At 38.7% G+C, this 24551-nt stretch overlaps 1 protein-coding gene across 1 annotated transcript in view; it reads right to left on the bottom strand.

Annotated features, from left to right (window-relative positions):
* Window positions 1-24551, bottom strand: part of Pacrg (parkin coregulated) — a 447145-nt gene that overhangs the window by 359447 nt on the left and 63147 nt on the right. The window contains exon 2 of the mRNA XM_031350758.1: window positions 19444-19578. Coding sequence (XP_031206618.1) covers window positions 19444-19578 — 135 coding nt within the window. The remainder of the gene's footprint in view (window positions 1-19443; window positions 19579-24551) is intronic.

The raw sequence follows: 24551 nt of genomic DNA, 5'->3' as shown, positions 1-24551 counted from the left end.
GAATAGTAGTCATCTTGGGTGATCATTGCCATGACTACCCTCTGAGTAACCTGGTCAGTGTTCCTGCATAGTTTTCAATACATCCTAAGTAAACAAAGTCAGTAGAGAGGCATGAGGAACTTTCTGACTGGCCTATGGTATGGCCATCCCAGAACTGTGCCCCATGATCTTGTTATTAGTCTACTCCCACCCCCACCAGGGCCTAGGGAGCAGCAGGGAAGTGGGGGCAGACAGGCTGTAAGAGCTGAAGGACTGAGGGAAGGGCTGTGAGGCGCTTGCCTCTGGGCATGACACGACTGTTGCACAGGACTTGCTCAAGATCAAGTTAGTCAAAAATTCCAGTGTGGAGAAGGGAAGGCAAGGCCCACTTAAGCCCCATTCCCTGTGGATAGCTCCACAACTGATGGCCAGTGAGGACAGTAGACTCCTTTATCTTTGGTAGGGTTTCTTTGGTAGGGTTGTCTCAGTGGATGGCTATACACCCAGGCACATTTTGTGTGAACCAAAGTTAAATGCTGGAGGGTAGTGTTTATCTTTTCACTCCCCCAAACAAGATTGTTTGACCCAATTATAGCTGATGTGCTGTATCACACGTAGTCAGGAGATATGTAGGCAGGAAATATGTCAGGATATATGGTTACCCCAGATTGAACCTGCTGGGAAATTTGGTGGCCTTATGGGTGTGCCTTTGAAAGCCTCTCCAAAACGTCACTTTGAACTCCCATAGGCCCATATACTTGAATGCCTGGTCAACAGGGAGCGGTGCTAGTTGAGAATGATTAGGAGGTGTGGATTTGTCGGAGGAAGTGTAACACTGGGATGGGCCTTGAGTTTTTAAAAATTCATACTAGGCCCAGTGTTAATCTCTCCACCTATGGATGTGGACCTAACTGTCAGCCATTGCTCCTGTGCCTGCCTGCAAGATGCCATGGTTCTCGCCATGACAATAATGTACTAAAGCTCAAAACTAAGCAAGCTCCCAATTACATACTCTCTTTCCTAACAATTACTTGGTCATGGTGTCTCTTCACAGCAATAGAACAGTGACCAAGACACATAACAAAATGACTTTCTCAGTCTGTTTACTTAGAACAGGCATGGAAAAGGATTATCTTGACTCTGGGTGAAAGAACAAGGATGAATGCTACTTTATAGAAGATGACCAAGAATGACCACTTTTGGTCACTGAGTTTGCTAAAACTCAGCCTCAAGGAGGAGACTTAGCTAAGAGATATGATGGGAGACTTTTCTAGAGAAGACCAGGGGTAGGTCTTACCTTCAGTTCTTCTAAAACCAAGGAAGACAGCTCATTTGTTGGTGGGTAGCTGGGAATAGGCTGGTCACAGGTTCTCACTGTAGTAAAATCAGAATCTTTACAATTGTGGGTAATGCTACCTCATTTCCAAACTGCCCGAGTTCAACGCTTTTCCCTGTGAACTCTAAGAATGTATCACATTTTAATTTCTGGTCCCCTACTTCAACCTGACTCTTGCTTTATTGACTGTACATTTAGCTCAAACAAAATGTATGTGTTATTGTATAGTAAAGAATTGGAGGAAGAACTGGTGTAGAGGACAGAAACATGGTCAAGCAAGTCAACCAATTGAGAGTGTTAATAGCATCCTCAAAGTAGACCACTGTTATCCTCAGTACTTATACAAGATTGTTTCTGAGATCCCCACAGACACTGAGATCCATGTATACTCAAGTTCTTCATATGAAGAGAGACAGTACTCATGTGTAACCTTCACACATCTTCTAGCATATTTGAAGCCATCCCTTGTCTGCTTATAATGCCTAAGTGCCGCATAAATGCTCTATCAGTTGTTAAACATAGGAGTTTTGACAAGACAAAAGGTTGTGTATTCAGCACAAAAATAATCTTTTATCTGTGTATTTTTCATGCATGGTTGGCTATATCTGCAAATGCCAAAGTCATGGACAGAAGGCTGACTGTATCTTTCTTCCATTTGTCTGCTGCCACCAAGCTATAGCCATTTTTGGAAGAACATTTCTCTATCATGCTAATGTGTGAAGATCTTCTCTAATAAGTAAAGATGAAAACTAAGCACAAGAGAATCAGAGACCTACAGCTAAAGGCTTACATGGTAGTAGGTTCAGTACATACTATCAAAAAAATGTTACACACGGAAACACAATGGACACTGGACAGTGTCTCTGATTCAGAATCTGTCACTCAGTATCCAAAGGGATTATTTTCAGGACTAGGGGGTTTCTGGGGCAGATGGCAGGTTCTCAAGTGAGGGGTGTCCTTCCTACAACTAGAGGAAGAGAACATTCTTTTTTTTCCATTGTTGAAAATTCATTTTTTTTTGTTTCAGAAATTATTTTTATTTTATTTTTATTATTTTATTTATTTACATTCCAGCTATTGCATCCCTCCCATCTCCCCTCCCACAGGTCTTCATCCCATTTCTCCTCCTTCTTGCTTCCAAGATGGTGTTCCTACCACCACTAGGCCTCCCCTTTCCCTGGGACCTCAAGTCTCTGGAAGATTAGGTGCATCTTCTCCCACTGAAGCCAGACCAGTCAGTCCCCTGTTACATATGGGCTGGGAGATAGGGGGAAGGCTCAGACCAACCCATGTATGCTGCCTGGTTGGTGGCTCAATGTCTGAGAGATCCCTGAGGTCCGGGTTAGTTGAGACTGCTGGTCCTCCTATGGGGTTACCATCCCCTTCAGCTTCTTCAATCGAAAGGGAACACACTTATCTTCATGGTCTCCTAGCAATACTCTTGGTTTACTCAATGCTAGCTATTCATCCACAAATGTTCACTTTTCACCAATCTTACAACATGATTACTCAGAATTAATCACTTCTCTAGGTCTTCATGTTCTCATGAAGTAAATCTGTATGCTTTTGTCTTGCCAATCTGTCTTTTGTGTCAGGAGTCTCCTCCTGAACCTAGGAGTTAGGGGTGAACATGTCTCTCTCTACAGTGACAGTGCAGGCTTCCTGCCATCAGAATCTGGACTTGGTATATATACAGTCTTTCAAAGCATGCAAAGTTATATAGTTGAATAACCTTTAAATACCCTATTACTCTTGCAATTAAAAAAAAGAAATTTCGATCTATTTGTATTCATCTGCTATTAATCTCTTACAAGGTTTACATTAAGGAACAGGTGAATATTTTGTGATATTAATTTTAGGAAGCAAAAATAAATGACAACACATATCATATAGTTAATTACACAAAATTTAAGTTTCTAATACAATATTTGGAATATCTAGTTGATTTCTCAAATGCCCTTTTTCCTTGCTAATTTATATGTCAGACAATAGGGCAAGTAGCTTGTTTTACAGTTTCCAAACACACAAAGTCTTGCATGATTTTCTTAGTTCATTTTTCTTGTGACTAATTGTATCTCCACAAGGAGGCCAGCATCATCAGTGATGTTGGCTGCATCTGCAGCCATCAAAAGTCATGATGGATGGCGGAATTCTTAGAACCGGCACACGAGCACTGCACATGCTCAGCTCTCAGCGTCTCCTCTCACTTCTGTTATTTCCTAGGTACATCACATTGCATAAATGCCACAGAAGATGCTTCCATGTTTATACAAAGAACAGTACATTGTTCTGCAGATTCCTCTGATTTGATCTCCAAAAGCATGTGAATACCTTCCAGCAGGCCAGGCTGCGCTTGGGTAGTAATTAGCTCTTGTGCAACCTGCCTGAAGATGTGGACTTGCTTCCATGCAGTGTTGTGGGATGCAGTGTTGTGGGATGCAGTGTGCTTCCATGTCAGGAGGTGTCTGTCTGTGGAGCTGCATCCCTCTGGTTTGAGTGGAACTGTTTCCCTCTGGCTTGCTTCATAGTCTGCTTATGAGCAAGGGCTCCATTTCCAAAGGAAGAGGAAGGGGACTTACCTGGTTATTTAGACTTTTCTTTATTTAAAATGAAAAGTACTGGTCACAGATGAAATACATATTTGCATATGCTCATAAAATATTTACATGGAAATATACAAAATGCAATCATTTATGATCCCTTAATTAGTCTTTGAGTGGAATAAGAACCTAATGGAAATAGAATTTGTTAATTCATTAGTGTTGGGCTATAACTCTGGCACCATTTTTCAGTAATTAATAGGACCTGAAAAGAACATTGTTTGGTTTCACTGCATTTTCCCCTTTAACACTTTATTTGGTGTGATCTTGTACATTTTAATAAGTGAAAAGTATCAGTAGCCAGTGACCTTTACTCACAGTCATTTTATTAAAGCATTACCTCAGGCCATATCATGAAACTACACTGCATCCCACAACACTGCATCCTACAACACTGCATCCCACAATACTGCATCCTACTGCACTGCATCCCACAACACTGCATCCTACTACATTGCATCTCACAACACTGCATCCTACTATACTGCATCTCACAACAATGCATCCTACTCTACTGCATTCTACTACACTGCATCTCACAACAATGCATCCTACTATACTGCATCTCACAACACTGCACCCCTTTACACTGCATCTCACAACACTGCGTCCCATTACACTGCATCCCACTACATTGCATCCTAATACACTGCTTCTCACAACACTGCATCCCACTACACTGCATCTCACAACAATGCATCCTACTATACTGCATCTCACAACACTGCATCCCATTATACTGCATCCCACTACATTGCATCTGACAACACTGCATCCTACTACACTGCATCCCACAAAACTGCATCCTACTGCACTGCATCCCACAATACTGCATCCTACTGCACTACATCCCACAACACTGCATCCTACTACACTACATTGCACAACACTGCATCCCAATTTATTGCATCTATCCCACTACAGTGCATCCCACTATATACTAAAACCCACTACATTGCATCCCACAACACTACATCCTACTACACTGCATCCCACAACACTGCATTTAAACAAGTGAATCTGTTTATTGGCAATAAGCAGTTTTTGGTGAGTGGTTAACAACCCCCCGTATCTCCAGTGCCAGAAGATCTAACACTTTCTTCTAGCCTCTGTGGGCAGTTCATGCATATGGTACACAGACAAACAAGCAAACAAAATACACTCATACACATAAAATAAAAAATAAACTCAAAATTCTTATTCTAAGATGAATCTGACATGTGGGAAGCTGCTTGCTGAACAAGCTAAGTAGAAGGGTGAGGTGAAATACTGAGTGTATTTGAGACAGGTCCAGTGTGAGAGTCAGTTATCAGGTAGGAAACAAGTTGTGTGTTTGGAATCTACATACAAAATGATGTTTCTGCATAAAGTTGCTTGGGAATCCAAACAGTGCTATGACCAATTAATATCATGCAGAATTTCTTAGCACAGAGGTTTCATCAATTTCAGGTATATTAGTTGCTTTCTCATTGGTGTGAACAAATACTCAATGACAACTTAAGGGGGGAACAGATTTATTCTGGCTGGCAATCTGAGAGGATAAAATCTGTCATGGCAGGGAAGGCATGGCATAGGCAGCTTGACAGTGAAGGGAAAGCAAGACTGCTTGCTCACATCTTGATAGACACAGCAATGCTGGTGTCTCTGTGGCTTCCTCCTTTCTTCTTTTATTCAGCTTTGGGTTGGTGTTGCCTACATTCAAGAACCGTCTTACCAAAATGGGTGTTTCACCTGTGTATTCTCAGTCCTTTCAAGTTGACAGATAAAACCCATAGAGATACCGTCCACAGAGAGCATATTCAGAGGTGGTTGGCTCCATGAACTAACCTAAATTTTAATATTATTGACAGGTCAAGACATTGCTGAGAATGTTGCAAGTAACATGCACCTTCTCCTTCATCCTGTCTTCCATTTCCCCAGGGTAGCGACAGACCTCAGTCATCAAGATCTACATTTCTTCTTCACAAAATGAGCCATCTGCTAAATTGCTATTTGAGATTTGAAGCTAGTCTCAATTGTTAGTTTATTAAATGCAATAAGTTACAATAATGAAGTGTTAGAATTATAACCCACATGGGCAGGAAAAGCTAGAGATTCCCAAATAGAATTATAAAAATCTTAACTCTTGTATTTTTTGACTTGTGGTTTTAATATCTTCAGTCTAGTCACTAGCACGTCTCATAATACATTTACAAAATATAAAGAATAATGAACGCAGATGAGCAATCCCTTCGTGTATACATGAACATGTTCTCATTACCCAAGTGGCTCTTCACCATGGCAGTTAGTATATCTGAAGTAGTTCTTTCGAAGAAGCAAGAGGTTTAAAAAGCTAAATACTCTTCAATCTAATCTTATACTGCCTTTTTGAAAAAGTATTTCATAATGTTTTTAGAAGTTTACAGGAGTTTTTGTAAATGAGGTGCTGTTAAAACATTGCCCATCAATGGATGGGCAATGTTTCTTAAGAAATTAACAATTCTCAGAGAAGAAATGAGAAGGTAAAGGTCTTCAGATAGCCCTGATCACCTTGATTTGCTGGTAAAATTTCATAGAGTGACAATTGAGATCCTAACTGCAGACAAAATTAGGGGCAAGACATATAACATAAAACATATAATATATAACATATAACATATGCACACAAATATTTCATGCATAAAAACCAATAGGTTGCAATTAGTACATTCCTCATGTCTTGTTCTTATGATTGTATGAAGCAAAAAATGGTATCTTGTCTCAACTTACACATGTGTGCAAATCATACACACAGCCATATGATATACATTATCAAACTGCCTTTAACAAGCACTTCCTGTGAAATAGAGAGCACACTTTGTTTTTATTACATTGACTTCTTTGTATCAGGGAAGTTCCACAGTTGGTCTCACAGTAGGAAACGACTGCATCTCGGCACAGACCTCCTTTCTGTAGCCAAGATAAGATACTAATGTATCTAAAAGAAACTTACAGAATCAATGGAAAGTTCTCTGATTGATATGCCTACAATTTGTCAATACCATATGAGCAGTTTAAAAATGATACATGTCTCTCCTCCAAAGTAGGAGGGCAGATTTCAAGATACCAAATGAAGAAGCAACCCAAATCTTCTAGCCTGGATGCTATAGCATGAAGACAAAATACAGAAGACAGGCCTCTTAATGATCAGCCCCCGTCTGAGGGATTCCCAAGAAAAGGCAAATTTAAATTCACATCACAGTAGCTAAAATTAAAATGAAAATATGAAAGAAACTTAAAAGGAGCAGATTCAAATCATATAACCCAGCACTGACAGTAAGAAGAGCCACTGCCTAAAAAGGAGGTATAAAAATAATCACCATTATATTCTTTGAAGAAACAAGAATAAATTCGAGGAAGGATATTTGTCAGAACTAAACTAGAGAAAATTTCAAAAGACAATATAAAGAAAGTAAATAAAAGGAAGGGGAACTAGAACATAGGGAATACAGGGAAGAAGCTAGACTAGAGAATTAAGATGAGTGGAGGATGGGAGGGAACTAGACTATAGCGTTATAAAGGGATACGAGTTGCTAGAATAGGAGAATTAAATGGAAGGAGGATTGGAGGACAAGGTGAAAGATGAACTATGAGAAGGGGCAGCTAACACTAAAGGTCTTCTGAGAAGCCATTTGGAAGCCTACTATTATAGATGCATCCCAAAATATGTATATACAGGTGAGGAATTTAAATGGAGTTGCCATATAATGGGGAGATGGTATCACACTTTGAAATTTTATGCCACCAAATAAAACCCCCTATGCCAGGAATAGGTAACATCTTGTGGGGTTGTTAGCCAAAAGGATCCCACAGACCTCCCTTAAACATACAGGTTAGTGCCAGTTGTTCTCCATAACGTAATAGAAAGGCCCTGCTGCTGAAGACAGACTTACTTATGTCACTGGGCATGTAGAGCTGGTGCCCAGTAGAAGCTTCATCCTTCAACCATAACTAGAGTGCACTTCTGGAAGGTACCTTAAGTGCTACCAGAGGGGAAAATATCACTCGTCTATGAACCCTGCGACCACAGCAGTGACTCACCAGCATGACATTCTGGTGCAGTAGTGGAGCAAATGTTAGGGAACAAACCAACGTTTGATTGGGCTGAAAGCCCAACATATGAGATGGAGTATGTGCCTGACTCTGCTAGGGTAGCCAAGGACCAGAGACTAGATAAGGAAACTTGTTGTTGTTGTTTTTGAGACAGGGTTTCTCTGTGTACCCCTGGCTATCCTGGAACTCACTTTGTAGACCAGGCTGGCCTCGAACTCAGAAATCTGCCTGCTTCTGCCTCCCAAGTGTTAATCCAAGGATTAAAGGCTTACGCCACCACCACCCAGCTAGATACATTAACTTAATATTATCATTCTGCTAGAGGAACATAGCAATACACTGGTATTTAATGCCGTATCACTATATCCATAGATCTGTGCATTGTTCAGCCCTCACCATTGAAGTTGCTTCTTGTCGTAGATGGTATTCAACATGGAGATGCTCAACTAGGCAACATATAGAGAATCAGAGACTTTGAAATGTTCAACCCTATATGGGATGTCTGCATCACCCCCCTCCTGCTAGGCTTAGCGATCTATGCAGAAGAGAAGGCAGAAAGACTGTAAAGCCAAAGTCAGTGGATGGCTACAAGACACTGTTTTCTAGACTCAACGGGGCTGATGTACATATGAACATGAGCGGCTTTGACTGCACTGACATGACCTGCTCAAGTTTAAACCAGAAAAGAATCCCTGGCTCCCACCCTTAACCAAGAAGCTATTTGCAACTGATAGCATCTTGGAAAGGAAAAAGAATCTGGATGCCACTGGGTCTATCAACCACACTCCAGCGCAAGCCCATGGAGTAGTTGTCAAGTACAAAATGGAATCCAGATATAATTTTATGTATGTACTTTTCATTTGGTTTTGTCTTACAGGTGGATAGGGGACATCTGGAAGGAGTTGGGGGAGAGAAACAAATGTGATCTAAATTTATTATATATAAAAATGTTTAAATACAAAAGTAAATAAATTCATTGGAAGAAGGAACTGAAGAAAGGAGGAGAAAGAAAGAGTGAATTAAAGGTATTCGGGGAGATGGAGACTGGAAGGAGAATGTATGATGTGTATTTAACAGGGACTCAGGAGACTTTCACAGCTAGGGAAATATTTATGTAATAGAAAGAGGAGGACGAGGCTGAGTGACTGCATTAGAGACTGCAGGCAGCTGTGCATCCCTTCTAGTGTAGTGTCTAGAGTTAGAGAAGATCCCGTCAGGTCAACACAGCCGCATTGGATGACATGGTCACACTAAACACCTAGAAGTCTTAGCTAGCTGCTCTGCAGTTTTTCTGAGATAACTAAAACTTAATCCTGGGGCAGTCATAGTAGATCAATATTAAGGAAAGTATGGAAGCTTAGAAAAACTCTTGCTGAAGTTTAAAAAGTAGATGAAGAGAAGAAAAAGAGAGAGAGAAGGTGTCAGTGGAGGAGCAGAACAGAACTGAGAAGTCCACGCAAACGCCGCTCTAAGAATGAACTGGAAAATACCTCACCAAAATAACAATCCAAGATCTCACAAAAGACAGAAGACTTCTAACAAATAGATAATACATTTGTAATATTGATGCTTAAACAAAAATATTAACAAGTTTTAATTATCAAAAATAGTGTGGTGACTCATTTAGGTTGCCAAATAATATACACACAAAGCTAACAAGAGCAGGCTTTCAGGAGTGGCCTGAGCACCAGGCTGACTTCAGTCTGTAGCATTTGTATGTAAGAATACAGTGATGTCATATTCTATAGCGTTTGTATGTAAGGATACAGTAATGTCACATTCTGTAGCGTTTGTATGTAAGGATACAGTGATGTCGTATTCTGTAGTGTTTGTATGTAAGGATACAGTGATATCACATTCTGTAGTATTTGTATGTAAGGATACAGTGATGTCATATTCTGTAGCATTTGTATGTAAGGATACAGTGATGTCACATTCGGTAGCATTTGTATGTAAGTATACAGTGATGTCACATTCCGTAGAGTCAGGGAAGGATGCCATTCTCATTTAAGATGGTGATTATGTTTTATACATGTGGATGTGGAAAAGTACACATTAAAAACATGAGCGGATTTAAATGTTAGATAATAGCATTTGATTTTTATGAAGTTGCCTAAAGAGAGACATGAGAGTTGTACTTAAATAAGAATCTAAGATTGGGAATGTATAGCTTGGAACATGTGGGTTCTCATTTAATCTGAAGGCCAATTTTGGAAATTGTATTGGGTTATTTGCTGGGAAGGAGAAAGCTTACATTAGGGGTTGAAGATTTTAATGATTTTGTATAGTTGTACATTTTTTTCTAATAGCAAAAACAATGTGCTTTATCTATAATGAACTATGAAAGCATCCTAAACACACACACACACACACACACACACACACACACACACACACATACACACACTGACAAATACTCTCACAAGATTGGGCATCTCACCATGAGAATTTTTATAGGGAAAGCCATGCTTGGTGCTAATAAAACACAGACACATGTGGAAACATATTTTCCAAGGGCATTAGTAATGAAGCTGCATATTAAAATATGGTTGTCAGTCAAGCACATAGGCATAGCTCTGTGATTCTACTATGGGGGATGAAGAGGCAGAGGAAACCTAGATCCTAGGCCAGCTTGGATTATATAACAAAACCTTGTCTCGAATTTTAAAAAAATTAAAAACTGAGCTTGAATATCATTAATTCATTCAAGTGATATCTTTATAAACAAATTAACATCTAAATTAGTATAACAATTTCATATACTATATATAGATAGCATTATATTTAATTTATAACATATGTTAGAGAGTAAATATTACAGTTCTATTATATATTTGTGTGTGTGTGTGTGTGTGTGTGCCCTTTCTGGGTTAAATTATTCTGGGTTAACAGTGTTAAATTGCTTAACACTTAAAATTCTTAAGATGGCATTCCCCGTCAGTGGCAGTCTCTTAAACCAGCCTTTCAGGGCTCCTTGAAACTTCTCACATAATACTTTATCTCATGAAAGTAAAATAAAAACTGTTGGAAGGAAAACGGCCAGCAGAACATGCTGGGATAAATTTTATTTTCTGTCTACATTTTGTCAGTTTCCAGTTTTTCTACCATAAGCATGTGCTACCTTCAGAGCAGAAGTCTGAAGGATGAAGTGTGGACACAGTTTACATATCACAAACAGTGGTGACAAACATGGCCTCTGCTCTGATGTCAGTGATATAGAAGATAAACCTAGTCTCTGCTATGGCGTCAGTGATGTAGACAGTAAGGTGAGTTCAAAACGCTTCCAGAAATGCTAGCAGCCACATTCAGTAAGGGGCTCCATGAAGAGTCATGCATTTTTCTCTTCTTCAGTGTTTTAATATGTTATAAGATAAACATATGTACATTTCATATTAAAAACAAAAGTTTGTAATTAGTAATAACTGTTCCCCTGTTTATTTTAGAAATATGAGTTCAACTGAGCAGTCTACCAATACTGATTATCACATTAAACTTACAAGGTCAGAACAGCCTTTTTGATAAAGGTAAAGATATTTTCCTAACATTGTTGCTTCAGAAATGGATTTAAATTAACATAATTGTTGCTTAATATTTGATTTAGATTTTGCCTGAAGGAAAAGCAGAAACAACCAAAATACCTGAAGACACACTCCATCTCTGGAGTTATTGACTGCTCTAAAGAAACAACTCAAAACAATGACATACTTTTTCATGGTCAAGCTGTCAAGCGAATCCCTTTGGAATCTGTAGAACAACCTGCGAGCTGCACAAGGCTTTAGTAAAGGACGATCCGATGGTGAGGAAGGAGCCATGAGACAGGAGGGGAGCTGTTCCAGAAATCACAGATTGGCCTGGAACCAGGGCTTCACCTTCCAGGCAGACACAGGAAATATATCAAAGAGCTCCAGAAGGAACTTTCTGACGGGCGACAGCACTCACTTTCAGTTTGAAGACTCAAGAGCCCATACTCTTAGGTGGCAAGAGTCACTACTTGGAGGGTGGCAGTAATAGAAATCCCATTTCTTTCCTGGATATTAAGTGACAGCAAGCTGTCATGGCCACCAGACCCTCTGAGCCATCAGCCAAGGCCTCTCTTAGTTCCCCGCAGTGGAGCCCAGCTGGAGAGGCAGGGATGCTTTTGTTTTTCTTCCGGCTGTCCATCTACAAAGATCCACAACTCACAACACTGCATGTTTCCCCCTGGGCCCCAGGTAACATGAACTGTCCTTAGCCAATGACCAACAAATCACTGTCACCGAGCAACGGTCGGCCTTTCCCTTCAATCTACAGGCTTTCCAGGAGTTATAAATCAGTTGACTTTCTAGCTCGATGAGATGGCATATGCCCTAGTTTGAGGAACAGATGGAGGCTTGGGGGAAAATTGTTTCTGCAGGCTTGCTACAAGCAGCTCTCCTCCATAAAAGTGAACCATTCACACTGATTTCTAACATAAATTATGTTGGTGGCAGGGAGCACTGGCCCATTCAGCAAAAAAACCTTTCACCTACCTTCAGAGGTCACCCAGCCCATCCGAATTTAAGTTATTTCTCATACACGGTTGCATTTCTAGGCTGTGCACATTGGATTTACATCAAATACAAGAATGGGATTGTGCATGGAAAAAAACCCCAAACCCCTAAGCATAGCAGTGTACAAAAACCAGAATCCCCAAGCACAGTACTGCACAAGAACAAAATCCCAAACACACCACTGGAACAATAACTGCCAGAGGTCTATTTTTCAGGATTTCTGGAATGAGTCTGGCTATTAATTAATCATAGGAATCAACAATGGAAATGTGGTATCTCGTTTCTACAAAAATGAAGAGAGTTGTCACTTGTCTTGTGAAATTTGCCTTATAAATTCTACTAAATCCTGTTATCTAATGTGGTCTTTTGCATTTCTCCAAAGCAACAGAAGCCTGGGACAATTCCATGAGAACGCTCATCCTTCTTCGTGTAAAGCCGATTATTCAACACAAATAAATTTGCCTACATATTCAGAAATCAATATCAGCATTACCTTAAGGGCAACAAGCAGAGCATTAATTTTTTTGAATCCACAAAAATGGAAACATTTAAGAAACTGAAGGCAAGGACTAAATTATAAATCAAGATTGGCCACCTCAATGGCCAATAAATGAGGTGGCATCATGTTATAGTGTGACTTACTTTAAAATGCAATATGATTTTTGGATAAGGAGCTATTAAGGTTTGAGGTTGATTTTAATTTGTAAGAAAATCAGCACACATTTTAATAATAATAATTATATTAAGTAACTGTTTTTCCTGCTAGGAAATTAACAGTTGTGCCAATAAAAATATTCACAGTGGTAGGGTTTTTATAGTCTATGAAGACCAATGATGCCCAGGATGAGAACGGATTAGGAATAAGAGAAAAACCACCAGTCCAGGAGACCTGAATGGGGCTGTCACTCCCTCACTGGTCCTTTTAAAGACCAATTGAGATATCTTCATTTTTATGCACATCATTTTCCAATTTAGATACTCAATTCAAGTATTTGTTTTTAGTCATTTAGAAAGAGAAATGAGCTTGTTTCTGTCATTTTGAAAGTGAGATAGAAAGAATAAAGAACCATTGGGAAAGCATTGGTGACCAGCCTGAGGAGAGTTCCCGTGATAAATGGTAACTATTCCTACAACTACTGGTATATTTCTGAACCACAAACTACAATGGGCTCAAGTCAAGCTTCCTGCCCCTGCTCTTCCTGATTCTTTTCTTGACGTCTTGGCTTCTGGAAACATTCCTGTTTAAAATTTTCTGTGGAAAGTACTTCACAAAAGATAATTACTATAATAGTTCTAAAGCAAACTTCTTGTATCTCCCATAATTACAAAGAATGACATTATTGCCTTTCAGACTGGGAAAATGAATAAAATACCATAAAGGGAGTTTTAAATAAAGTGGGGTATAAATATACAATTTACTTATTTAAATAAACACTCATTGATTAAAATGTGTTACAAAGGAGTATTTATAGTTACTTCATTAATATTAAGATTTTCTTATAGAGAAACAGCCTCATGAACAGAATTTTAATCAATAGGCAGCTGTATGATTAACACATTCACCTTGAGGAATGAATTCTTTCAAGGTAAATTTTTGATTTGTCAATGGGTCATTGAAGAGGCAAGTAGAGGCTATCAAGGCCCATTCTAACATTAACTTGCTTGTGTCTGGTCTACTGAATACAAGTGACTACTGAAAACTATTTACATGTTAAATAACGTGTGGAGGAGCAGGAATGCAAATGCCATTGTTAGCTTGCTTCTCTGGCCAGGACTTCCTGGATGTTGCCATGTGGGTGGCTTTGAGGTACTAAGAGTGGGAACTCTGAGTTTATGCTGGGGTCTCTTCTTTTGTGATAAGTTGAGAGTTTTATGATTTGGGTGTAGTGTATAATAATTTGCCCAGAAGGCTAAAGGTTGTCTATTACATAGACATATCCATGTAATATATAGGCATCCTTAAGTTGATATTTTAGAAATTTAGTAGAGAACAAACCTTCTTAGTGTGTGTTACATGTGCACCGTCATGTAGCAAAATGTCGTGGACTAATAGAAGTGAGCTAGATTTATGTCTACTTTATCAAAATGATGATAAAGTGGATGAATTTAGAGATACTTCAGAGTATCTGCACCTCTTTTCATAGAGTGTTTACAATACAACATAGATTATTTTTAAAGCTAATGTGTTTATAATATTTTCCCTGACTCTTTCTTCCAAGGTCTCTATGGAAGTGACTGTTTTAAAAGAGTTAATGTTCAAATATTAAATAAAACAACTCTGTAGTCCAAAGTTATAATAAAACAATGCACTTCATAGATCCTGTTATGATCAATATTTCTGATGTTTGTGCTGGCCTCTGAGTGGGCAAAAAAAATGAGTTTTATCTCAAATTTATTCAGGTGACCATCAAAGTGACCTCACATTTTGGTCTGCTCTAGAAAAGCTCTTGGAATGAGTGTAGATGTAGAAAGCAAAACCAGTTAGAAGGAGAAGAGAAAGGAGGTAGGAGGGGAAGGAAGAGGAGGCAGAGAAGGAGAGCTGAGGAGAACACAGGATGGGGACCACAAGATCTCACACTAGATGACTGGAAGATGGATGGTGCCTTGAGGCAGCATTGAGGGAGCAATGCCCAGAAAGCTATGTGAACTTCCCCATAATTCCTTCTACCACCCAAGCTCTAACATCTGGCCTAACCCACTCTCCACCACAGGAGGGCCTTCTCCAGACTTACTAGTCTTCAATCCTTGCTAAAGCAGTGTATACAGAGGGGGCGTATAGTGTGTACTTCTCTGTAACAGTTCTGTCTTCAGAATGTCCACATGGGACCTTTAGGTAGAGCCCCACCTGTCCCACACCAACCACTGTCCTTGTGATTCAAATTATATTAGAATGAGAAATGGAAGGATGGGAATTATCATGAGAAAACTCAAATACAGTTTAAACTTCTGTTGTCTGTGCTGGTATCTGGATCATACCCTATCTAGACCACCTGTCTCTTTTTCCTTTCTGTGCTTATAATGTTTATAGTGAAGATATCAGCCACAAAATAAAATTTCCTGACTGTTAACACCATTAAGAGAAGTGTAGAAAAAGTTATCACCATGCTTCTTCATGGCTGCATTAACCGGTAGCAAGAGTTCCTTAGATGTGTTTTAAAAAATTACATTAACAAGTTTAAAAAGAATTCTAGGGCTTGTCTGTTAAGCTTCATATTCTAGATTAGACCTAGTCATATTCAGAGATAATAAACTGGCAATGGGAAAGAATATAGAAACTTCTGCTATACATATTTTGTAATGTCCTCTCATGTTTATCAAGAAATTATTACATGTAAAACTCACACAGATGTAACCTGTCTTCTCATTTTCAACAATAATTTTATGTGGTCATCATTTTTCTGAGCAATAGACCAGACTTAATGTCTCATATCTATGATCTTAATCTAGAATTCTCCAGTTCAATGTGGTAACCGTGTGGTAACTTAAATCAAAATTAATTAAAATGAAATAAAATTAAAAATTCGTTTCTCAGTCTCGGTAGGCACATTTCAGAAGCTTAATGGTCACATATGGCCAGTTGTACTGCAGCAGAGTGTAAATGTGAAATGTTCCCACAATTACAGAAACCTGCACTGGGCAATGTTCTGATCTTTAGAGATTCTGTAAGGAAGAGGGTCAAGTGGACAGCCAAAGGTTTCAGCTCACCATATTGTTTGGCATGTGGAACAAATGGGCATTTTCATATTCACTAAAGTATTCCGGCAGGTCAAGATGAGGACCAGGAAGTGGAATTTTCCTAGCTCTGGTTTCTAGCCTCTGACTGCATTAAGTAATTTATGGGGTAACAATTCCACAGCTGCCTTTGCTTCTACAAGGCCGGTTCAGCTAATCTTGAACAAGGAGAAGGGGATTTGATGACTTGGGCGGACATCCCTGTACCTTAACAGAGTGGAACTGCCAGACTGAATGAGAAGATGGCCTTAAGCATGGCTTACGGGCAGTGAGTACTAGGTATTTCAAAGTCACGGGGCTTTTGGAATTTTTATTGCCTGATTGTACACATTCTCATGGCATTTGGAAGTGCCCTTGGAGTCCCCAACTATCTTGAGAAGTATTGAGAAAGGCCTATTACTTCCTAGGGGAATTTTGTCTCTAGACAGTCTGTAGTGAGAAAGGTACTATGGTAAGAAAAGACATCAACTTCATGGAGATCTGTTTTGTGTCCATACACAGATAAATACAGTGCGAGATCTGGTTTTTTTTCCCCTTTACTATCAAAGCCCCATCCTTAGGGATGATATACTAAGTAACTCTCCTGCTCCTAGTTAGGAACAGATTGTGCCAACAGTAAATGCATCAGAGAATAAACATGGGCACACTGAGTGTCCACAAGCTTATGTCTCATAATATCAGAGTCTTATTTCCATGTTATAGTCATGCTGCAAAACACCAAAAAAAGTCCTGAAAGACAGACACCCACAGTTCCTGGGATGAGGCGACTCTCCAAATTCATGTGACTATACAGCCAGTGCTGGCAAATAGTCTTTTCTTTATCATTGCTTCTTAGTTACTCAATCAGTTCTGTAATTAATAGTAGTTCCAATAAATTAACTCCCAGAAAAAGACAATATTTACCCTTATTGAATGTTGGATTTGTAAATGTAAAGTAAAAAATTCCCCTCCTTATTCTTTTTAGTTTTAAAGATTCATTTACTTTATGTATATGAGTACACTGTAGCTACACTGTTGCTATCTTCAGACACACCAGAAGAGCACATCAGCTCCTGTTACAGATGGCTGTGAGCCACCATGTGGTTGCTGGGAATTGAACTCAGGACCTCTGGAAGAGCAGTCAGTGCTCTTGACTGCTGAGACATCTCTCCAGCCCCTTATTATTTCTTAAGAATTTATTTTCAAGGTTTTTTCTAGCTTTTTGATGCCTCTCAAGTTACATTATTGGATGAGATCAAAATAAATATATATTACAAATTTTCATGAATGTAATTTATGTATAAGTTGAAATTATTTAAAACATGCTAACCAACTTACCTGTAAACTATTAGAAAATCTGAATTCAGCATTGTTTAGGCTTTTTTAGAAGGTCCTCTGTTTCCTTACATGAACCAGATCATAGACGATCAAACACAAACCCATGTGCTGAATAATATAAAAATGATGCTAATGCTGACTTATGCTAAGACCAGAATACCCAGAATAAGTATACTTGCTAGAGAGTTTTCTTCACAAGCCATCCACTTCACAAAGCAAACCGCCCTTCTAGTGGTAATGGATCAACAGCAAACAGCAAGGCTCCCCCTCTCCTCACTTAAACATTTGCAGCAAAGCTTAACAACAAAGACACCTCAGGAGTTTGTTGGTAATGCACCTAAGCTCAGATGACTGCTCAAAGTCTAGAAATGCTTGCTAATGAGAGAAAAGATGATTTTAAAGACACATTAGATAAAATACAGTTCTCCCTGGCTCCCCAAGTAGGAGGGGAGAAAGGTAAGTTTAATGCACTTTCCCCAGCTATTTAGCATGATAAATTCTTCAATTCCACAGTTTCCTGTTATTTTTACTGTTCCTAATTATGGACAGTTCCCACCTCCAGACAAACACACTGACTTCTTCAGCCTAAGTGTCAGCTGCTTCTCTCTCTTTTTTTTTAAATAAGGAAATGATGTTCATTCAAATTTATTATTTCTTTTTTTTATTAGATATTTTCTTTATTTCCATGTAAATTTCTCCTTTCCCAGTTTCCCCTCCAAAAAACAAAGAAACAAACCAAAACAACAAAAACAAACCCCAGCTGCCTCCCCTCTCCATGCCTGCCACCCTACCCTCTCCCACTTATTGGCCCTGGCATTCCCTTACACTGGGGCACAGAACCTTCACAGGGCCGAGGTCCTCTCCTCCTATTGATGATCGAATTCGCCATCCTCTACTATACACATGCTGCCAGAACAATCAGACCCCTCCATGTGCAGTCCTAGGTTGGTGGTTGAGAGCCTGGGAGCTCTGAGGGTACTAGTTAGCTTTTCTTAACTGATGCTGTTCACCCTGAACCTTCTGTTTTCCTCAAGCTGATGTCATTGATACTCAGACTCCTGCACTGGCTTTGCCATCTTTGGGCGGAGAGGCCCTTTCAGCTGATAAATATCACCAAAAGCAGAGTTGTTCATAACAAAAATAATTAAATCGCAGAAGCGGTTAGAGATAGTATCCATTCCTCAAATTAAAAATAAAAGCCTTCTCCCGCTAGAGACTGGCTTGTTTTCACAAGTCACGTCAGCAAGTCTTGGAAAAGAGGCACGGCCACATTAAGATGGAGTCATTAGGCAATACATTTATTTTGAAGCCAATTAACCTTTTGTCGTGAGAGTGTCCGTGCCAGTAATGGCTTCGCTGGCCGAGGTCAGCCTCTAACAGGCAAGGATGACAGACCTGTCCTGATGGATGCCGGGGTAGAGGGGCCGCCTTCTTGTGTATTCCACTCTGCATCCCAGGGAGCATACAGCCCTGACCTATCCATTTAGGTAATTAAAGCTTCCATTTGGAAGTGTCCTGCAGGAAGGTGAAATCTAGGGGAGATAAATGGCTGTTGCTCCCTGCGTCCAGCCGCCAGGCCCATCATTTGATGGACTGCTGGAAACAGGCCGGGCTGCCAGGCTCTCATAAAAATAGAGATGAATTGGGCTGCGGACAATTCTCCAAGGCAAAGCAACTCTGTCATTTTCTTCTTTGAGGGCTATAATTTAATTGTTAGTCAAGGTGGACGGCTGACACAGGGGCCCTAAGAGCTCTCCCACCACCATTTGTTTGCTGAGAAATTACTCTGGTTTATTTACTTAGCAGTCAAGTTTGTTTGGCATTGAGGTGCCACTCCCACAAGCAGCAGCTGGCTGTCACAGCTGTGCCCAGGACTTACCTTCCAGGCAATTTTGTTTCCTTTCGAGTCATGCTCAAGGGCGATTGGGAAGTCTCCTCGCTCATAAAATTTTCGAAAAGCAGTGGGTTTGGTGGGCCTTTCTTTAAATGCCCCTGCAGCTGGAGGACCCCGCACCTTGAAGGGAAACAAAGATACTCTTTAGCTTTTTAGTATAGGCTTAAAATAAAATAAAATAAAATAAAACCTTTGAAATAAAATCTAAATTGCTTACCCATGGACAACAAAAATCTCAGGTTAACATAAACATATTGGAGGCTATTTTGTTTCAAGTTACTTTAGAAAGCATGACTATATAGGCCACTTTAATGTCTTTGTGTGAGGAAAAGAAACCAGATTTTAAAGTACATTCAATAGAGTTCAGAGTGTTAAAATGGCTAATAAATTTTATGTTATAATTTCTAATAACTATAAATTTGACACTCAAATCTGATTGTTGTTGGGCAATGATGAAACAACTTAAAATATTTCCATTAAATTCTCTCTGGGTATCTATCTTTCTATCTATATCTGTGTGTTTATAAAATGATGGCCTATGTTATAAATACTAACAACAAAACTATAACACAATAGGGTATTATATAAAATGAGAGGTAAATTAGCAAGGTTATCAAGAGGAAAAGTGACTATGGATGAATATAGGATGCATTTGGTAATCTCAATTCACCAGGAAACAATACTAGAATAAATTATGTGAGAAATTCTCTCTTCCCAAACTGTATTCTTCATGATAAGAAATGCTTTCTCTAGAATTATTCATGCTGAGTGCTATCTTTTAAATCTTCATTATCTACATCTCAACTAACCCACTATGTTATAAAATTGAATGTTAAATAACCCATTTATAAAACTGCAGTCTACTGAATTGTTACAGTACAGACAAGCAGAACATGTTCATCCTTCTTATTTATTATAAAAAGGTAGCTACCAGCCATTTCATATACCATTTTATTAGAATCACAATGTTTTTTTAACAATATGAACAAATCAGCAAATAACCTATCTTAATTTGATTTTTTATATTAATTTACAATGTTTTTGTTAAAACTTCAATTTTAATGAATACATTAACATGCAGTAATGTCATAAAGTACATATAATATATAGGATGAATCTATTGTCTCTAGTCTATATATAAAAGTTAGTACTTAGAGCTGTGGGAGTTTAGGATGCAGGCTTGGGGAGCACTGACTCCTGGGAAGTAACTAACTGATGGGAAACCTCTGAGAGAATGAGCATTTCTCCCCTAAGATGTAAAAGTCACTCAATTGAAAAACAGCCATGCACATCTGGCAGCTCCGTCTGCACAGTATCTGAGCCATGAGCTGGACACAGATGAGACTGCTTTCTGTCCCAGGGTTACCATTGAGACTGCGCAGCTGAGATCCCCGAGCTGAGATGCTGAACTTTCCTACCTCATCGAGTACTACATTTTGAGAACTGATTGAGGTCTAACTTTTTTCTTTTAGTTGAGAAATTACTTTTTAAAAAATTATCATGTACCTAGCACCATTTTTAACTTCATCAGAAACACTGATAAAATACAATCTATGAAGAGAAAACTTGGCTAGAGTAAGGGTGTCACGAAAGCACATGTAGTTAGTGAAAATGATAGTTCTGTGGCCCACTTGAATTGTTAGAGTGTGAGGATGTGTGTATTGTCATTTTAGAGTCTTTAAATGACTGGGCAGCATAAGTCCTGTTTATTTTATTTCTCTTATTTGGCTTTTACTTGAGATAACTGTTGATCCCTATGCACTTGGAGCAAATATTACAGGAACCCTATGTATTCTTTATCCAGTTTTCCTGTAATGATATGTTGCGAAGCCATGAGACTGGGTCACAATTAAACTGCTGACACTGATACAAACGATTGCAGGATCCCCATTTCCCTTAGGTGGCTACACCCTACTGCACCAGTCCCAGTCCGGATTCTCTTTTGATAGCAGTTGTCTCTTCCTCCTTCTAGAATCCGTTTATTCTAAGAATCAAACAGTACAGAACCATTGGGATTGACTCCCCATCCATACAGTTTCTGAGATTCACATACATCATGTTTTTCAAAACAGTTCAATACTTTGTAATCCTGGAGAGGATTACATGCCATGGATTCTATGACATAGGTATACCACAGTATGTTAAACATTAACATACCATTAAGTATGTCTGGGTTAATATATATCTTCTTAGGGAACAGTATGATTGAAACCATACTTTTTTTTGTAAGTGTTCAAGTAACAAGAGTTATCCTGTATTTTCACCCTCCTTTCTTTCTCCCAAGGTTTTTTAAAATTATTTTTACATTGATGAATATGCTTCTGTGATTTTTCTTTTGTTATCTTTGATAATGAATATTTGAGATTTGAGAAATACAAATTCAATTTCCTTAAGTATTTGAATCATGTTGAATCCTATTGTACAGTGGCTCATATTTCTGAGGAATTTTCCCTTTTCATCTAGACTATCAAGATGTTGGGCAGCATGTTTCTCATGTCTTCAGGATATGTGATGGCATCCATTATTCATCTCTGAGACTTGGTGATTGATGTCTCTCTATCAGTCTTGGTACATGTTTGCTGTGTCTCTATGGAGACTCATTCTTTGCCTCAATGTTGACTCTAGAGTTTGTAGGGTTTTTTTGTTTGTTTTTTATTAATTTGGTTTGCAACTGTCTTTCTATTTTTTAAATGGAAGTTTAAATGATTGATTGGAGATTTTCCCTCTTTTTCAATAAATGCATGTAACTTTCTCTGTCAACACCCTTAGTGATGGCCTCCAAGTTTGTTAGGTAGCATGTTGTTTTCAAGTAGTCAAATGATTTTCAAAAATTTCCTGGATTTCTGTGTATTACCTAGGTATATTTGCATGATTTCAGTTTTTTAAAAGTTTGCTGAGGTTTGCTTCATGACCCAGAACATGGATTAATTTGATAAATATTCGATAGTCATTCATAATACATATGTGTTCTGCAGTTACTGTTTAATGTGCTCTGGATATTTTGATTAGACCCTGTTGTAGTTAGACTTCTATTGCTGTGATAAGCACTATGTCCAAAGTCAAGTTGGGCACAAAAGGGTTCACTTCAGCCTACAGGTCTAATACATCACCAAAGCAAGTCAGGACAGGAAATCAAGGCAGGAACCTTGAGGCAGGAACTGAAGTAGAAGGCCTATGGACCACTGCCTACTGTGTCTATTTCCATGTCATGCTCAATCTGCATTTTGACAAAACCCAGGACTAATTGCCCAGGGGCGTCACTGCTTACAGTGGGCTGAACCTTCCCACATCAACAGTTACCAAGAAAAGTCCCTATAATTTTGCATACTGGTAAGCTGATAGGGGCAATTCCTCTACTGAGATTGCCTGGTCCCATGTATGTGTAGGTCTTCATCTAACCATCTTGATCCTATTTCCTGATAAAGTTGTTGAAAGTCTCTGTACTCTTGTGATTTTCTAACCATTATTTTTAAGTTGTTGAGAAAGGAGTACCACCAACTAAAATTGTGGATTTGCCTAATATTCCACATATCTATAAATACATATTTCACATATTTGTCCACACTCTATTCCAATATGTACATACACATTTTGAACTTTTATGACTTCTTGGTAGAATGACCATTTTTACTACGTATTGTTTCTAGACAGACTTATGTTTCAATATGTCCTACTTGTCTCTCGAAATTTTTTCTTTGAAATTTATCTTACTTAAAATTATTATAACCATACCATTTTTGTTTTGTTTTTTTTTATAAGAAAATTGGTATACTAAAGATATTTTAACATAGAATTTTCACTGCTGGAGTTAGGAGAAAGATGGGACTTCTGGAAAAATTAAGATATATATTAGCACATAGAAGAGAGGTATACCTCTCTTCTTGTGAGTTGCTTAGATATATTTAGAGTTACAATTTGATGTATCAGTTTTTGAGTATGTATCACTATAAAGCTTTTTGTAGTGATTAATTTGAGGATTATATTATATGTGAATAACATTTCAATTCTTAGCATTGTTAACTGTTCTTTATAAAATGTAGAAATCTTATATCTCTACATGTTTCATTATTAAGTATTCATATTATAATCACCTAGAATTTTTCTCTACATGACTAAGAGCCACATCAGAGACTTTTACAACTCCTTCTTCAATTGCCAAACATAATTCTCAAATCTTTAAAGAAAAGCCTGCACCCAGGCTCTCACGTATGGCTTACTCCTCTAGACAACCTCGCTTTCTCCAAACCTCAGTGTTTGGGACTTAGTTTGCACTAACTCTGTTCTCATCAGCCCCCCACCCTTGCTTCAAGATGTCCCTAAATTCTTTCTTTAATGCTTCCTTTCTGATGTGAGAGCTCTCCTGGACGTTCTCTCAGGGAAGAAATGCTGAAAACACATTCTTGTACTTTCCAGTCATCTGAGAGTGACCTAGTTTCTTCATTCAGAAACAATATTTCAGCTGGTCACAGCATTTGCAGCTCACAGCTCTTTCAGACCTCAAAAGACACAGCGGTGCTTCCACGTTGCCTCCATGGCTGCTGGAGAGAACTCATCCTTCAGAATGCTTGGATATTCTCTAAGTCACCCTCTGTTCTTTCTTTGTCTTAGTGTTCAGAACTTTACTATATACCTTGGTATGCATTTTCTGTTAAAAAAGTTTCCAATTCAGTCAATCCAAAGATTATTGCTCTTTTGCTAAAGTTGGAAGGTTTGGATGCCTTTCAGATCTGACTTCTTTTCTTTCTCCTTTTAGATCTTGTAGATGTCAGAGTCTACATTCTTGTTATCTTTCAAGTGTTCTCTGTCGGTTGCTTAGGTTGGATGATTTCTGCTGCTCAATCTCCATATCTGTAGATTTTCCCTTCTGCCCTTTCTGCCCAAAACTGAACCAAAACAATCTTACTATGACTTACAAAAACTTACTATTTCTTTTCATTCTAAAACTTCCACTTGATTCTTCCTTACTTGATGAGACTTTTTATTTTTCTTCTGTTCTCACCCTGCCACCACCCCAGAAGCATCTTTAGCAATGGATGAGTCATTTAAATTTCTTTCTTAATGCACATCTAATTTTGCTGCTTTTCTAATGCTGA

Source organism: Mastomys coucha, unplaced genomic scaffold (assembly GCF_008632895.1).
Source record: "Mastomys coucha isolate ucsf_1 unplaced genomic scaffold, UCSF_Mcou_1 pScaffold5, whole genome shotgun sequence".
Taxonomy (NCBI): domain Eukaryota; kingdom Metazoa; phylum Chordata; class Mammalia; order Rodentia; family Muridae; genus Mastomys; species Mastomys coucha.
Note: the sequence above shows the minus strand (reverse complement) of the source record. Positions and strands in the feature narration are given on the sequence as shown.